At 37.4% G+C, this 18815-nt stretch overlaps 1 protein-coding gene across 2 annotated transcripts; it reads left to right on the top strand.

The window, feature by feature from the left end:
* Positions 1 to 98: 98 nt before the first annotated feature.
* LOC140142684 (WD repeat, SAM and U-box domain-containing protein 1-like) lies at positions 99 to 16674 on the top strand. 2 transcript variants are annotated; one of them, XM_072164681.1, is made up of 12 exons: positions 99 to 260; positions 1771 to 2197; positions 6078 to 6277; positions 8192 to 8296; positions 9043 to 9136; positions 9761 to 9794; positions 10460 to 10500; positions 11240 to 11358; positions 12019 to 12255; positions 13445 to 13531; positions 14354 to 14425; positions 15266 to 16674. In XM_072164681.1, exons 2-12 carry the CDS (start codon positions 1794 to 1796, stop codon positions 15412 to 15414), a joined length of 1542 nt encoding a protein of 513 aa, XP_072020782.1. In that variant the 5' UTR covers positions 99 to 260; positions 1771 to 1793; the 3' UTR covers positions 15415 to 16674. The 2 variants fall into 2 exon arrangements, with proteins under 2 accessions (XP_072020782.1, XP_072020781.1); XM_072164680.1 differs by having other exon boundaries at positions 99 to 274.
* Positions 16675 to 18815: the final 2141 nt, after the last annotated feature.

Genomic DNA, 18815 nt, shown 5'->3' with positions numbered 1-18815 from the left:
TGCTACTGCAACACCTCTCATTGGAAAGCGTTGCAACAAATAAACCGTGAACAGCCCATTAAAACACATGATCACTCACCTGTGATCACGAATCATCGACAATCATCAGCTCTGTCCAGGCTCTGTCAGTGTGCTGGATCGGAAGAAACAAGGCTATTTTTATGCAAATTTACTTCTTTAGAGTTTCAAGCCTTTTCCAGATTACTGTCTTACATTGCTTCACAGATGATCGTAATCAAATCCGGGATTTTGAACCGATGGTATAGCCAAATTTGTAAGAAAACATGGTTAAAAATGTTTGTTTACAATCTACTAGTATTTACACATTGACAGTCATTGTACATGACATTGTACCCACAGTATGGTCTGACTGTGTATCATCATATTTAATTGTCTGATCATTATACATTTGTACATACATCATTTAATACATAGCATATCATTGATAATCATGATCATATGACATTTATGATGTAACTTGTGGATGCCACAGAATTAGTGATACCTCCTCCCCCTCCCCTGGCCTAGTTCGCAACACAAACTTAAATAACGGGCAAAACAGACACATCATTTATCGGTATGGCATTTTCGTATTGGTGCTGCCCTATCTAAGTTTGCACTGAAGTGCCATCTCAGTTTTGGTGCGCCGATGTGGATCATGTGTTAATGAATTTTTATTTATTCTGGATAAATAATGGGGTATTAATTACAATTGCAAGCATAAGAGTTTAGACAAGAAGTAACGGTACAAGAAGCTGTGTAATTAAAATATTATGACAATCATGCAACTATTTTAGCTACAGGAGCCTTGTATTTTTAGTGCAACGTTGCACTAGCTTTTTGTATACACTTCATCCCATACCGTTGTGCAGAGCTACTACGGTATGGGTTCCTCGTACTACCCTCCCCCAGAGTTTGGTTTCACTAAAGGGGCCAAATTAAAAATAAGGTCTTTTTCCAATGCTATCCAACTCTGAAAAACTAATGCGAAATGAGTTTTTATTTTTTTTCCAAAGATTTTTTTCAAATGTGAAAAAACCTCGAGCTCCTATTCCACTGTATGAAGCAGGGACAGATTTTAGCGGGGGTCCTGCGCCAGTGGATTTTGTATCGGGCCAGTAAATATTCAACAATGCTGGCCCGGCGGGCCAGTAGATTTTTGAGATGATGAGACAAGACTATATTATTCAAATAAGTGGAGGATATTTGGGACAGGTTTACACATGTAATTTATATTTTGATTTTCTGATTTTTCATCCATCTATTCTTATTCTTACGAATTGTATGACGGTGAAAATGCGCTTCCTAAATGGCCGTTTTAAATGACGGGATTTAAGAATACGCCACACTGGCCATTTTATGGCTGCAGCTATTGGCTAAAAGGTAAAAAGAATACCAATGGAGAACAACGTGCACAAGCATGTTGTGATTTAAATGTTAGATTGCAGGGGATATCCCGAAATTACTTGCATTTCATGAACAATAAAGTGATGCTGCTATTGTATTGAAATGAAGTAGTCTAAGAGCAGGAGTCTAAACCGGGGGTCTAAAATTGTCAAAACAGCATTTCGATCATATTTTTTACACTTTTTTTTGAAAAAAAAAATAATAAAAAGAGGCAATTTTTTTTTACTATTCTGTGGGTGAATAAACTAATGCACGCAGGAGCTTTGAGGCAAAACTCTTTTTTTTTTTTTGTTCTAACCACAGATATCATCATAAATTTATAGCTATATTTTATATAACTAAAAATGTTTTTGAATATTGCAGATAAATTGATGTAAATTGCCGCCATGTCTGGGTTAGCTTTGGTGAAAGTTGTCAAAGCCCACAGCTCTGACACCAACTGCTGTGCATTTTCAACATCACTACTAGCATCATGCTCCGGGGACAAAACCGTTCGTCTCTTCAACCTTGATGACTTCAAAGAGCTATCATTCTCCCCTCTCCTAGGACACACTTACTATGTACACTGGTGTTGCTTCAGTCCATTTGGGACTATGCTTGCATCATGTTCGACAGACGGCAAAATTATCCTGTGGAACACTAGAAATGGAGAAACAGTAGCCGTATTGGAGCATCCGTCGAAGGGGATCATACGGATCTGTGCTTTCTCACCAGATTCTTCACTTTTGCTCAGTGGTGGAACAGATAATTGCCTGTGTTTATGGGATGTCAATACAAAGACCCTAATCAGGTAATGTTGAAGATACATGTAGTGGTGTAAGTTTATAAATTGCAACACAATTTGAAAATTGTTAAGACTCTGCTAGTCGGCTTTATAGAAATGTAACCACAAATGTTGAGGGGTCATTTTAGGCAGACATTTCTTAAGGTGCCAGGAACACCTCCCCCACTCGTTCTAGGGATGAGAAATCATTTCCCCCCCAGAGTTATTTTGAGTGGAGTGGGTGTAAAAGGAGATTTGGCAGAGTAGGGTTTTATAAAGTAGGGTCAGTTGAACTTGGGCAATTGGGTGGTGTGTTTTTTTTTGGGGGGGGGGGGTTGTCTCTTTATTTATTTTTTACAAATGACCTACAAAAATCGCCAAAATCTGTAAAACAAAAGATGATATATTTGTCAATGTCAATACAAAGACCCTAATCAGGTAATGTTGAAGATAGTTGTGTAAGTTTATAAATTGCAACACAATTTGAAAATTGTTAAGACTCTGCTAGTCGGCTTTATAGAAATGTAACCACAAATGTTGAGGGGTCATTTTAGGCAGACATTTCTTAAGGTGCCAGGAACACCTCCCCCACTCGTTCTAGGGAGTAGAGTTGGTGTAAAAGGAGATCTACCAAAAAACGTTGACAACGTAAAGAAATCAGCAAGTTTAAAAAACCCACCTCGCTCACTTTTTGAAACTTGGTCCCATTTGTAAAAGGTACTGATTTAAACTTTATCATATTTATATAAATTTAAAACATTTCCAGAAGTGTTATGTATCTTTAATGTGCAAATGCGATATTAATTTGTAAGCTTTCTGAAACGACCTGAAAGGTTATTATCTTGTTCTTGCATGGTAAACCAATATCCTATTGTGTTTTGTTTTATAATAATCATGATTAATGATTGAATTAAACGAATAACAAGTAGGCTTGTAATCTTATTGGAAACGATGTATTCTGTTGAAATAAAATAAAAACACTGATTTGCTGTCAGTGGGCAAAATGGGACCAAGTTTCAAAAAGTGAGCCGAGGTGGGTTTTTTTAAACTTGCTGATTTCTTTACGTTGTCAACGTTTTTTTGGTAGATTTCTTTTCTTTTTATGAATGTAGCCAATCATGTCTAAGCTTGGAAAGATGTTTGAGATTGCTATTCTTGATTCATGACAATACAAAATAAATTAAACAAAACTTTATCAGTCGTTTATTTTTAAAACTTGCTCATCACGCGTGACTGTAATGTTAATATACATTTTAATACACTTTAATTATTCAAGGCAACGTAAATATGTAAAGAAAATGTAAATATGAATAACACACACCCAATGTTGACAATGCCAGAGAGACACAGAGAGTAAGTCCGATTTAGGCCTACTTCAAGTCGGAACTGGTTAATGCGCATATATTTAAGCGTCTAAATGCCCCGACTAGGCAAGATAATCGTGTTTTAATGTTTGTGCTTCTTTGTAGCCCTGCGGGGCAATATAATTGGCTATCCGAATTTCAAGCGGTTTGTGGTTCTTTGTATAGTTCTTCGGGCAACCTAGTTGGATAATTATGCGGCGGTTGTCGGCGATCTTTCGTGGTTTGTTGTTTTCACCAAGCCCTGCCCTCTATCGGGAGCTAATTTATAGTTTAAGCTTGTTGGATATCCATATTTCCCAGTTTGTGGTTCTTTGTAGCCCTGTGGGGCAATCTAGTCGCATATCCAAATTTCGCTGTTTGTGGTTCTTTATAGCCCTGCGGGCAATCTAGTTGCATATCAATATTGAGCGGCAGTTGCTGTTGATCTTTCGCGGTTTGTGGTCTTAATTTGTTGGATATCCATATTTCACGGCTTGTGGTTCTTTATAATCGATAGGCCTGCGGGCAATCTAGTTGGATATCCAAATTTCGCGGTTTGTGGTTCTTTGTAGTCCTACGGGGCAATCTAGTTGGATATCCCTATTAAGCGGCGGTTATCGGCGATCTTTTTGTGGTTTGTGGTTTTAATTTACCTCATCAAGCCCTGCCCTCTATCGGGAGCTAATTTATAGTTTAAGCTTGTTGGATATCCATATTTCGTGGTTTGTGGTTCTTTGAAGCCCTGTGGGGCAATAGTTGCATATCCAAATTTCGCGGTTTGTGGTTCTTTAGTTGGATATCAATATTGAGCAGCAGTTGTTGGCGATCTTTCGAGGTTTGTGGTCTTAATTTGTTGGATATCCATATTTCGCGGTTTGTGGTTCTTTATAATCGATAGGCCTACGGGCAATCTGGTTGGATATCCAAATTTCGCGGTTTGTGGTTCTTTGTAGCCCTGCGGGGCAATCTAGTTGGATATCCCTATTAAAAGGCGGTTGTCGGCGATCTTTCGCGGTTTGTGATTTGAATTTCCCTTATCAAGCCCTGTCCTCTATCAGGAGCTAATTTATAATTTAAGCTTGTTGGATATCCATATTTCGTGGTGTGTGATTCTTTGTAGCCCTGCGGGACAATCTAGTTGGATATCCAAATTTCGCGGTTTGTGGTTCTTTATAGCCCTGTGGGGAAATCTAGTTGGATATCAATATTTAGCTGCAGTTGTTGGCGATCTTTAGCGGTTTGTGATTTTAATTTGTGACAATTTATAATATTTATTCCAAATATAATTTCAGTCTGAGCTGTGAACAGAGCCACTGATAAATTTTTGTTTGATGAAAAAAAATAATATCACCATAGCAATGGGTGTTCAAAATGGTGTTATTCTTGATTTATGACAATAAATTGGTTAATAAAACATTGAAAAAAAAAAGTGGTGGGAAGTTTGAACTTGAGCAAATAATAAGTCCATGGCCTTAACCGCTCGCCACAGGGACGTCTCGATATAACGACGTGTAAAAGTGGAGTATTTATTAATATGATGAATGTATGCTGTGGTCCGGAAAGAATAAAAGAATTGTGAAAAACTTGATTTTTTGGCGAATGGGATCTAGAATTTGTATGGAGGGTATCCAGGAAAATGCTAGGGTATATTTGGAAGTGAATCTCAAAAAGTAGTAAGCGACAGTGACAGCCATGTATGGCTGTAGCAGTGACTTAAAGATTGTGGATATCAGTATGATTAGCTATGATTTTCCACTAATTTTGGCTATGAAATACGCGTGAAATAAAGCAAGAATGTTTGTTTATTATCAAACAATGGGATTGACTGTAAGATTGGTGTAACTTTTTGAAATAATGAATTATTAAAATATGACACTTTGGACAGTAAATAAGATTGAGCATGGTTTTAGATATATTTTGTACCCAGCTTAAAAAATATCATAGAACAATAGCGTTTTGTTCCGTGTAAATATAGTCTCATGGCGCATCTGTTTATTCTTCTTTATCAGTCGCTTTTTTTAAAACTTGCTGGTCAAGCTACCGCGTGACTCTAATTTGGCAGAGTAGGGTTTTATAAAGTAGGGTCAGTTGAACTTGGGCAATTGGGTGGGGTTTTTTTTTGGGGGGGGGTTTGTCTCTTTATTTATTTTTTACAAATGACCTACAAAAATCGCCAAAATCTGTAAAACAAAAGATGATATATTTCTCCTTTCTTAGTAATTAAGGTGCCTGGAACCCACCTCCCCCACTCATGCTAAGGGTGGGCAATGGGGGCATCAATCCTTTCTTTGGAGTGATTTTGAGTGGAGTGGGTGTAATTGGCAGGGTTAGGGTTTTTAAGTTCAAGTATTTAAAATACTTGAACTTGGTTGTTTGGAGCATGAGGCTAGGAGGATCCCAGCACAAGTGTAAAAAAAACACCCAAGGGCCTGATGAATACATGTAGCCCTGAAGATTTGGGCTTATTTCAAGGAAAGAGCTGAGTTAATGGCAAAAGAAGTTCAATAAAGATAATTAGGAATAACAATACATTTATATCTTTATTTTATTTACATATATTGCAGGCAATTCGAGGGTCATCAAAACACTGTAGCAGCATGTACCTTCACCCCTGACAATAACTATGTCATCTCAGGATCTTCAGATGGAGACCTACGTATCTGGGACGCAAACTATGGACAGAACAAGTGTCTTTACTTAGACTCTGAGTGCAATGATTTGGGAGTGTCGGCTTTAGTTATATCTCCGACATATGGTTCAGCAAGTAAGTGTGTATCGGTTGTGTATTCAATCTAAAGCAGGGACTGCCTTTGAGGATAGTGCGAGCAATCACTCTCTACTGCTCTCCTTAAATCTGGGGAGTGATTTTTAGCTCTCCTTAGTTGACCATTCTCTCCTTGCATTGTATTGTAAATGCTCTAAACACCTCTCCATGAAGGCTCCAGAAGAGCTATTTAATGCTCTTCTGCAAAGTCCAAAAGACAGTCCCTGCTAATGAATGTTTTGGGAGCTTACGAGGAGCTTACTCAAATTATGAAATGAAAGTTATACAAATGGGAATTTACTTGCATAACAAATGCAGCATATCAAAAAGTTAAATTAATCATAATCCTGAACTGGAAGGTTTAAGGTAATTTTATCCAGACATTTGATGGAATTTGGTTGTACAGATGCAATGAAAAGGGAGGGCTTTGATGTTGCTCAAAAAAATGATGTAGGGGTGCATAGTAGGAAGGGATGCAGTGGTGTACACAGGTTTTCGAAAGGGGGACATGGGTCGCAAATCCCCTGGACTGCTCAAAAAAAATTAAACAGTGGGTACCATATTTTTTTTCAAAAGTTGAAATTCTTATTGCAATGGCCCTGTCTGTAATTAATGGCTCCATACATTTTCCCCAACAATGCACACGTTTCCCTGTCTGAATGACAGAAGGGGCGGAGACACTTTGCGTACATTGCTGGAGGGGCGCATGAGGTGTATCATAAGGAAGTCCCACCAGAGCAGTTCTTCTGGGGTGAACCAAACCTGTCTGGTTATCCAATTAATCAGTGACAAGGTTTTGACAGGTGCTAATTGATGTTTTAATGTTTTTGCATCAATTAGCACAGGCAAATTCAGAGATTACCTTGTCACTGATTAATTTGATAACCAGGCAGGTTTGGTTCACCCCCAGAAGAACTGCTTTGGCGGTACTTCCTCTTTAAGAAAATGTAGGTGGCAGAAACATGTATGTCTATACTGTTCACATTTTTTGTACCTACAAGTTTGGAGCAGCAAGCTGACAACAAGTTTTGAATAAGGACAACAAAGTGTACTATATTGATATTAATCATGTAAACTGCTCCAAAAAAGAAACTTACCAGGTAAGAAATTTGTCTGTCAAATTCAAACGACAAATTGTGTTACACTAAATGGGATATGAGTGGAAGCAGTGTTAATTTACGCTAATTTTGACACCTCATTTGTTGCAAACGGATGAGTATTTTTGAAGTTATGCTTATTTAACCGAACCTATCCACTGGAATGAAAGTTGCACTCATACCACTTGAGATGGTTGGCAGTATACAGGTGTAATCAGTGCTCTCCTCTTCTTCTTTGCATGACTAACTTTCCTATTGCTTCTTGTGAGGATGAAGAATGATCAAAGTTCAATGACAATTGTCCTTATTCAATCATCTGAAGAAATTAAGTCGAATGAAAGAATCAATATGATGACCAGGGATTTAGGGGACCTTGGGTGGGGGGTGTGTCCAGAGTATTGCGTTCATGTGGTCGTTGGTTCAAGACCTGACAAGACCAAGTTCATGTGAGGAAGGTTTGAGCAGGAAAGTGTGAGTTGACAAAGAATAAAAGTTCTGAACATCCTTTCATGTGTCTGTTTATTGTGTGAATTCATTGGGGCGGACCTGCAACTTTCAAATTTGATAGTAGGCTTGTTCAAATGAGCATAACTTCAAAAGTTTTGATCTGTTTGCGACAAATGAGGTGTCAAACTCCGTAAATGTACACCGCTTCCACTCATATGCTATTCAGTATAATACGATTTGTCGTTTGAACTTGACAGACGAATTTCTTACCTGGTAAGTTACTTTTTGGGACCAGTTTATGTCAACATGTGCAAATTGTGCATGCCTTACACTATTAATTACATTCCGCAACAATCCTATTTTCTTGCAGATCCCAATTATATACCAGATGCAATTTCACACAAGAGGCATTTCTTATTGGCAACTTGTGGAGCAGATAACTTGGTCAAAGTATGGGACCTCAATGTCTTTCCAGGTATGTATCCAGGGCTGCATTTACCTTTTGCTGGCCCCTGGGCCTAGCAACATGATTAGACCCCCAGACTCTTTGGAAAATTTAGTGCTAAAATGTGACCAGCCACCACAAAGGGGCCGTATTATGTCGGCAGAACAAGTGCTGGGATAAGGTCCATTGAACTTCTTAATGAACTATAGAAAACAAAGGATCCCTGATTTGCCTGTTCAATATTTCAAAAAGTGAACTTTACATCCCATCTGTTGTTCTCACTGCCTAAAACCGGGCCAAAGGATGACAACTTATTCCAACATCCTCTTACTGTCTTTTTTTTTTTTAATTAATTAATTTTTTTTATTATTATTATTTTTCCTCTCAAAGTCCCCCCTCCTCGATTGTGCCCCCTGGGCCCAGGCCCACTGTGCCCTGTACTAGCCTTGTACATGTATGTACCTTCTCTTGTTTTTAAAATGTTGAATGTTGAGGTTTGTGAGAGAATGTGGTAGCTTGTGGTACAATCCGTGGTGGCACCAGAATATGAAAATTTGCCCCAAATCGGATATGTTCAATTTTCTGATGATCTGCATGGCAGATGAAACCTCTGATTAACTGTGAGTAAATACTGGCTGTGTTCAGCATAATTGGCCAATTCAATATAATTATGTCAGTCCAAATGGAAAAGATGAAAAATACTGTTTTTCCCAGAATTAAAATTTAGAAACACTGGTCATGCTATATTGGACCACCTGTTTTGTTTCTTTATGTAGAAGTGAACACCAGACTGCGTTGTAAGATGACTGGTCATACAGCTAAAGTTATGTCAGTGGCATTCTCTATTGATGGAAGCTTACTAGCATCAGGGTAAGTATGTTCTTGAACCCTGTAACGTTTCAGTTCACTTCGATATCAACTTATTAGCAAAAATGTTCTTAAACTAATATTTACATGTTATGTGTTTTAGTCAAAATGTTTTAATAATATTTAGATATTGGGTTATATAATGGTCACAAAATCACTTTTCTTAAATGTTTGATATAAAAAGATACAACAACAACATTTTATAAATGTTGTTATTTTAAAATATTAAGGCGTGTATCCAGCAGGGTGGTGAAAGGGCATGCGCACCTTGTAAAAAAGGAAAAAAATCTACATAAAAGTAAGGATCATGAGGTACTTCTCAATGCATTCAAAACAATTAAAATCCAGGAGCACTTGGGGGCCCCGTTTTCTGCGGTACAATGCGAACCCCGGATCCCACCCGTTACGGGCCTTGCTTCGCTCAGTCACAAAACAAGTCCTGCCCCTGGGTAAAAAAACTGTGCATACACCTCTGATACAAGGTAATTTAAAATACTGAGTTAGTAATGACACTGAGTTTGTAATTCACAAATAATAAAATATAATTGGATCACATGCATCATGTATATTCATGAGGTTATGAATAATATCTTAAGTAACTATTTACAATCCATTTTTCCATTCCAGTGCTGGTGATAGTTTAGTGATTGTCTGGAATCCGGTAAGTACATTTTGAAATAATCATGGTCTTGTAGAGATATTTCTAATATTTTCAGACACACTGTAAAGAAAACAGGGAGGTGCCTTGGTGGCATGTGGGCAGAGTGAATTTCAAGGGGGACAAAATCACCATATTTAGTGCAAAATTGTTGCAAAAAGCATAATTTTGAGTTTTTACTGGGGGAAAAGAGTATTTGTACCCCTGTGGCATTGCCACTTAAAGAAAGTGGGTTATTTCTTTATAATGTATCTTCTGGATTATAGGGTGTAACATATTTTTGGTATCATTCATTTTGTTTGTTAAAGATAAAAATCATGAGCTTTTATGGTCACAAAACTTTTTTTGCAAAAAAAAATTAATCAACAGTTTTTGCACAGAATATTTAGAACTGCATGTCCCTGAAAATGCTGATATATATATATATATATTATTGGAGAAATTGTTTAACTCCACATGAGTACTACCTGCTGATTGGTTACAAGATGACAATAATGGTTTATTGAGCCAATTAGCAACATGGTAAGAATGGTGGTAGGGATGAAGAGGATTGAGCTGAAATACAAACACTGTAAGAAAGGCATAGAGGGTACGGTACATTAGCTGATAACTAGCAACTTTGACAAAGTACTAAAATACTACTTTAATGATGTCATTCTCTTCCTCAGATCTTGGGACAGATGCTCTACACATTAGAAGGACACAAAAGGTACAGTAACATTTTTTTTCACTGAATATTTTGAGGAGGAGAGGATGCTTGTGTAGAGACTTTTCATGTGGGCAGGAAAAGCCACCTATGTACTTGTGGCCCTTGAACCTGTATAAAACAAAACTGCCAAGAGGTTATATAGGAGGTTTTGTTTTAAACATGTTCAGGGGCCAATGACACATAGGAGATTCTTCCTGCCCAATGACATTTTGGAAATGGATTTTGGTTCTCCTCTGGATATTAAGTCAGAAGATGCAGCTCTGACACTTAAAATAAACCGAATAAATCGAGGGCCATTCGGACATGTGGTTTTAAAATATACTGCACACAATAAGTATCTGAACATGTACAACAAAAGCAATATCTAAATCTACACTAAACACTAAATCTAAATTGCGAAATAAGTAGTCGATAGATGGTGAATTTTGTTCTGCACGATATTATTTTATTCCACTAAACTATACTCATTTGAATGACAAATGGTCGAGTTTCAAAAGTGACAAGGTGCTTTCTGCTACCTTTTGTTACTGGTTCAATTAATGCAAAAATAAATCTGTATCGTACCGAATGAGGTATCAAAATATGCAGAACAAAATTCTCCATCTATCGACTACTTTATTTTGTAATTTAGTTTTAGTGTCTAAAAGAAAGTGTACGGATACTTTTTGTGCGCAGTGTATATGGGGCCTCATCAGTTTTCTGCAGCCTGACCTTTTTTCTCATGCTTTTCATTTCTTAGATATGTGACATGCGTAGCTTTCTCATTAGATGGTAGATACTTGGCCTCTGGATCTAATGACAAGACAGTACGGATATGGCAATTAGATGATACAGGAATACCATGTCAACAACCAGCAGGTAAAATATCTCAGTCTCAGCGAGCCACTCATCCACCTATTTAGGGTGTCTCCATCGAGGCCCAGGTCTTGACATAAAATAATTCTACTCAAAATCTACTTATATTTCTATAGACCTTTTTCCATGCAGTGATGTCAGAAGTTAAAATTGGACAAAAGAGACAACCTGTGTGAAAACACAAAATTCAGAGTGATCTGCGTAAAAACGCAAAACACAGCCAATGCGAAAGATCTGTTTGTGTGATGCGCTGTGACCAGGTGCGCAATGCAGTTTTGAATTTGCCACTGATGCCACAAACCAGTTTAAACAATGCGGAACACATTGGAACAAACTATTTTGTGATAATTGAGGTGAAAATAAATAAAAAACTAATGAGAACATTTAAGTGATGAGTTGTTTTTCACATTGTGTGTCTTGATTGTTTACATCTAGACCAATGTATTACAGGCCCGGGATTACAGGCTCTCAGACCCAGTTTGGATTGATGGTGTCGTCATGAAAAAAGGTCTATAAGAGAGTTCAAATCAATGACAGTTACAAGTGTCAAATATGTTTACCATAATAAGTGCTTCTGATGTCAATAAGAAAGTTATCTCATCAATGTTTTAAATCCTTAACGGGTACATTAACAATATCAACTTCTATTTTCATTACCTACAGCTTCTAGAGAGTCATCAGCTACAGCAGTCATCAAGCCATCAGCACCTGCTGCTGAAACAACCACACCTAAAGAATGTCACATTCAGCTGCTCTCTGATTGGTCGATTGATGAAGTATGCAAATGGTTGGAGAATATTGACTTGAAACAGTACTGTGATGTGTTTAAAGAGAATCACATCGACGGCAAGGAATTACAAGCCCTGGATTCCAAACATTTGACGAGTGATCTCGGAATCAGTAAGTAAATTAATGTAAATTGATTATGCTTTTGGAGGATGATAGAAAATCATAGATGTTAGAATAAGAGAGTGTGGATGGGGAAAATCATAGAGGTTACAATAAGAGAGCTTGAACTCCACCATGTTTGTGTGTCTGTCACTTGCAGAGGATAAATAGATGAGGTTTGAATAAGAGAGCTTGGACTCCACCATGTTGATTAGGAGAGCTTTGACTCCCTGCTTGTGTTACTCATACTCATAATAGGGGAAAATAGACAGTCAAAGAGGTTAGAATAAGAGAGCTTGGACTGAGCAATGTTTTTGTGTCACTTGGAGGAGAAATAGAAACTCAAAGAGGTTAGAATAAGAGAACATGACTCCACCATGTTGATTAGGTGAGCTTGGACTCCATGTATGTGTTACTCATTTTAGGGGAAAATAGAAAATCAATGATACTAGAATAAAGAGAGCTTGTGTGTCATTCATGTAGCCTGAGTCAATTCATATAGTACCTCAAAATTGTTTTTCAATGCAGCTGTCAAAATGTTACTTTAGTACATGCTTGTTTGCAGTCTGTGTCCAATGCATTGTGCCGATTTTATGTGCAGACCTTTGTAAGGTTTATAGCTTTAAGATGCTAAGTATCAATGGATTTCACTCCCCCACCACAAAATGCCATAAGTACAGTGTTTTGGTCCCCATAGTAACAATCCACTATGGTGCTTTCCCATATAATCGTACATGTGGCTATGGAATAAAGTCTACTCTCTCCTAATCAAACCTCTATGTGCAGTACTTTTACTCTCAGTGAATCAGTGACATTTCAATGGGTGCAGCTTTAAATCACAAGCGTATGCCCAAAAAGAAGCAGGTGCTTCAACAGGTTGACGTCACGGACTCGCCTAAAGTACAAATATTATAGAAAATACAGATTACACATTTGAAGCATCTTTTTTTTTTAAATTTATTTTGTGACAACCATTTGGAAAAGTTTATGCAATTCATTGACATAATCTTGAAAAATGTGGCAAAATTTAAAGGTAATTTTTTTTTTAATTTCCAAAACTAATTCTGATCATGAAATTTGAAGGTTTTGTAAAGTAGGACTAATAAAGTAAACTCTATTATTTTGTTTACAAATTTGACAGCAGGCAATAATAATTTACTGTAATAGTAATTTCTTTTTTTTGGCAATTTCTTGTGTACAGAGCCCCTAGGTCATCGTCAGAAGATTTTGCGTGGTGTGCAGATGATCCGAGAACAAGGGTTCTACACTGCTACTGGACAACCAACTGGTAAGTGACCTTGCACCTCCTTAAAATTCATCCCATAATGAATGCAGCACAACTTACATCGAGTGCTAAATGTTGGGTCGCAACACCGCATTCTAAATACTTGTGGTATATTGTGACATTCCCTTTGTGTAGTCATTTATTGGACAATGTCGCTTATGTGTTTGCTGACCACTGCATGCATATAATTGGCCAGTCTCAAAGATTTTCTGGACCCTCTTGATGCAAATCAAATAAAGATTGAAGGGCACTTCAATACCATGACACCGTCATGAGTGATATTGGCCTACAACCATCAGAGATACAACAACTCATGAAAGACAGAAGAGTTTGGGACTAGTATACATAAATCCGACTTGACACATTCCTACACCCCACTGGGGGCCATAACTGGGGGCCTTCCATCCATTTTACGCGACTCCAGTATCATAGGCGTGCAGCGTTTACTGCTCCTGTGACACGGGCGCAAGTGCTACGTGCTCCGATGCGCTCACGATAGTGGGCGTCTTGGATCGCAATCCAAACAAACTAAGCTAGTGTGGCGCGGATGACCCCCAGCTATGGGGGTTAATTCTGACCATCACTTGGCTCAGCGGATTCGTTTATACTTATCAGTGCATTCTCCGACTGATAATGATGTGAATTATTAATGAAAATTTTCTCCTCACATTTTCTTTGCTTACTTGTCTCATCACCGCGAGGAAATTCTTTATACAAAATGGAGAAATCGGGGAACAAATGTTATTTTTCACCTACAAGTATGTCTTCAGCATGAACACTTGCAAAGATTAGTTTGTTAATGTGTCTTCATTTTGTATGTTTCAGATGACACGGTACCTGATGAGTACTTATGTCCTATCACCAGGGAAATTATGAGAGACCCTGTCATTGCAGCAGGTAAGAATATGCCTCGGAGTAATCATTCAACAGTGACGGCACCAGGAAATTGTTTTTGGGGGAATAGTGAATTTCGGGGGGATCAACATATTTTGCACAAAATTGCTGCAAAGAGTGGAAATTTGTGTAATTTTGGGGTTTTTTCCTTAAAATGGGGGGGGGGGGGCAAAAAATATTGGGAGTAATGTCCCCCTCCCCACCATAGTGCTGCCACTGGATTCAATCCCCGACATTGACCACTTGCTGGGTGTTTGCTGAATGTTGGGGAATGTCAGATGAATTTCAGCAATATGCATGGTGGCGATGGCGCAATTCGCCTCTGTACATTGTAAAACAGCCTGGTAAAATCTGCAACACTCACTGGAATGTTCTGAAGAAAATTGATAAAATAGCCCCATCATATTAATAATATCAATTCTTAGAGAACTGGTGTACAGAGAACCTTACCTTTGCATGAAACTTGCATTCAGTTTGGAAAGAGAAGGTCGTAAGTCTCTGAATGTTCCAATCCATCGCTGGACTAATAAAAAATATATATACCATATAAGCTATGTGTATATGACCCCCTCTCTAGACAGGACCTGATGTGTTGAGGATCATTGCCTGATGTAATTTTTGAATGTTGTTCCCATGGACTAAAGAGGTACAGATAAACTCCAAACAGTCTAAGTCTTAGCATCAACCGATAATGAAGGCCGATCGTTCCATGAAAGAATATGCGGAAAATTCACAGTATACAATGCACAGGGACTTTTGACTCTAGGAAAATAGTCTGTATTAGTCTATGGTTGTTCCAGTGTTTCTAAACCATTCTGTGTATTTTCTGATTGCATACTACAGACGGATATTCCTACGAGCGTTCATCCATTGAATCTTGGCTTAGAGGAGGAACAAATACGAGCCCCATGACCAATGCCCCACTTACCAGCAACCACCTGACACCAAACAGGAGTCTAAAGATGATTATACAAAGATTATACAACCTTTAGTAAGCTACAGTCATCTCAATATTTGTATATAGTATAGTACTCTATAAACATTTTGACCAATGCTCCTCTACTTGTAAAACAGGCAGAAGGTTTTACTGTTCATCTCCGCGAGACGTGAAGTGGCGCATACAAAACTACGGACAATATAATAAGAAGCAGGTATGACTAAGTTAACATGACAGTTAACGTTTGAATCAATGATGAATGGCTGTTGATTCCATGTAAAACAAAGAAATGACAGAAATGGATGACGTATGTTTCACGTCTCCAGGAGATGAGAAGCACAACATCTTAAAAGTTTAAGAGAGACGACTTTTGTTTCACATGATTGTTAACGCTGGTTCCATACCGTCATGCCACTGAGCATTGTGATACTTCATCATGCCACATGCATTTACCTGCAAGCGGCATGATCCAAGTGGCACGCCGCTCAGCAAGACCAAAATCATAAGTGAGACCAATCAATATTGGGCGTAAAACATCCAATTTTATCATTATCACATTTTGGATCCAATATTTTCGCACACTTGGATTCATCAAAACATATTAATGATTGATACTTGTTTGCAATCAGTGTGTTCACATTGTGCTGATAACAGACACTGAGCACAACATACAAACCCTTTGTAGTGCTCAAGTTAAAAGATACCAATCATTGCTTGACTTTGGGCCTTTGTCAAAATAAATACCAGCAATACACTATTTTGGTTCCCAGGTGTAGCAATCCTATATGGCAATCCTATAGCATTTGGTTATTCAGAGCCTGAACTTTCCAGTCTTACCTCTTAAAAGAAGAAATTTTTGCCCAGCTACAGTGAAAATAAAAACATGTAAATATATTCTTTTATGTATTGAAAACTCATAATGGCAAATTAAACAAAAGCAAAGCAATTCAAAATCCGCAAAGCCTAAATGCAAAAATAACTACATAAACAGTACACAGAAGTTTTAAAGTGATCATATGTAGCATATTTTCAACATTGTACAGATGGTTTTTAATTTTGCTCATTTTCACTTTATTTTTCAGTCAACTACATTGACCATCATGCTTAAGAGGTGCCATTTGAATAAATCTTGATTATCACAGTAGTATGTTTAGGTTATTTTGAATATCATAGCATTTTACTTCATTTATATAGCAGATATATATTTGTGAATATAGAGATTTATTATATGTATTGGTACTGGTAATAGATATTAAAAGTAAAGTTACACCTGACTCAGATAAAAAATGTGAATGGTGTTAACCAATTTCAGCTTTATTTTTGAGATCAGAATAAGGTTCATTTTCTGTACAAGTCACAGTCATTTTTGTTGATATGGGATGAGTCTGACACATCATAATTTAACATATTAATATCCAAAAAATTGGTCGATTAATTGTATAAGTCATAAACTATACATTCTGGACATTTCAAGAGTATCCAATGTTGCATTTGGAAGATTTTTCAATAACCATCAACATTGATGGATACCAATCATTTTGATACAGCATGTACATGCATCTGTTTTGTGTGACACTGGTACTTTGTGAAAATATTCCATTTTGCCAATATCAAATGTTACATGGAGAATATTCTAATATTTTAGTTATTTTATCATCATCTACTATGTATCAAAGCAAGGTACATATTTTGTACCTATAAAGTTAATATGCCCTAGGTCAGGGGTCCTCAACTAAATTCCATAATAAGTGCAACTTAAAAATGTAAAGAATTCAAAAGCCCCACTACTGAGAGTGGAGGTGATTGACTAACGGGAGGGGTTCATGGTCTAGCTTTAGGACCTCTGGTGGAATCCATGGGCAACTCACCACTGGGGGTCCTGAGGTCATTCCCCCCAAAGTTCTTGGATTTTCGCCTTTTTATATTGGTTAGGATGGCTCCCCTTGAACATAATATTTGATTAATCAAGGTACAAGCAAACAAATTCCCCCTTACTAGCCATCATGTGCTGTTTGGAATGTGGTATAATACTTAATAGCCCAAGTATGGCTCTTGCCACCAGTTGAGGATCCCTGCTCTGGATCCTCAAGATCATTGATGTATTATGCCCTCCCATGACAAAAGGAAGTATGGGACAAATTGATGTTATTGAGATATGGCGCAAAAACCAGATTTTCCTTGATTTATTAAATATTTTATGTAATATTCATACTATATGGTGTTAAATCAGTGTACCTTATTAACTGGTATCAATTTCCTTAAAAAAATTTATTATTTACGTAAAATCATCACAATTGTACAATTGTATGTCCCATACTTCCTTTTGTGGTGGTTTTTTGCCAAATCCCTATATTTTGTGTGTACAAATCTGAGGAAGCAAGTCTTCTTTTAGCAATTTACCTACTTTTTGAAGATATAACTTAGCCAAACTTTTATTACAAAAAACAGGGATATAAACAGTTAATTTTAGCCAAAAAAGGCATTTTGAAAAAATTGTCCCATACTTTCTTTTGTCATGGGAGGGCAGTTTTTTATAATAGCTATTGTATAGCACTCAGCATCAACATATTCTAAATATTATGTTGATATTGTATATTTTTTATTATATTACAGTATTTGGATTTGTTAAATCTTGGTGTTTGATTTAATCAAGTGCTAAAAAGTGCATCTTGCTGATGAAAATGTAGAAATTATTGGAATTTATTGAATGGCATTATTATTATATAAAATTATTATATTGTATTTTTTATATTATTAAATTTTTATATTGTTTTTCCTGTATGTGAATAAATATTAAATGTCTTAACCGTGCTCTGTCAAATCAGCTATTTCAATAGAAATCCACACACCCCCTATGGAAGACATGACTTTAATCTACCACACAGGGAGTGTGAATTTCAAATGGAGTTATCTGAATGAGTGATGTCATTTGAAATCTGCACCCCTGTGTGCGATATTAGCTACTTGCAGTTCCGCCATTATGCACTATGTGGGAGAGCCTCGAACTGGCAGCATACATGAATGGGAATTGAACTAGTCATAACGTTCTGTGTAAGGTTACATAATTCTTCCTTTCATGTATGCTGCCAGTTCGAGGCTCTCCCCGCACATAGTGCATAATGGCGGAACCGTGCAAGTAGCGAATGAAGGTAATGTCTTCCATAGAAGGTTTGTGGATTTTAACTGGAATAGCCCAATTTGCCATCACGGTGTAGGGATATTAAGGGTCAACGGCAGATATAGTGACATGTTGACACAAAGGTACAGGCTTGAAACTCTTAGGCGGCGGAAGTGGGGGACGGGAGGACATGTCCACAAATACGGCGACATCCCCCAATAATCCTAATAGAAAACAAATTAAACCAATAATTGCACTGTGCATCTTCCTTTGAGCCCTCAAAACAAAAGGTTTTGGGCAAAAATTGCACATCAAAAATACCAACATTGATCTTCATT

This window comes from Amphiura filiformis, chromosome 20, assembly GCF_039555335.1.
Source record: "Amphiura filiformis chromosome 20, Afil_fr2py, whole genome shotgun sequence".
Classification (NCBI taxonomy): Eukaryota; Metazoa; Echinodermata; class Ophiuroidea; order Amphilepidida; family Amphiuridae; genus Amphiura; species Amphiura filiformis.
Note: the sequence above shows the minus strand (reverse complement) of the source record. Positions and strands in the feature narration are given on the sequence as shown.

What these genes read in the sequence shown, in the direction of transcription:
- LOC140142684 (XM_072164681.1), top strand. Translation starts at nt 1,794, where the DNA reads ATGTCTGGGTTAGCTTTGGTGAAAGTTGTCAAAGCCCACAGCTCTGAC. An exon ending in ACATTAGAAGGACACAAAAG is followed by an intron (nt 10,501 to 11,239) that starts GTACAGTAACAT and finishes TTCATTTCTTAG; the next exon opens with ATATGTGACATGCGTAGCTT. An exon ending in AGACCCTGTCATTGCAGCAG is followed by an intron (nt 14,426 to 15,265) that starts GTAAGAATATGC and finishes TGCATACTACAG; the next exon opens with ACGGATATTCCTACGAGCGT.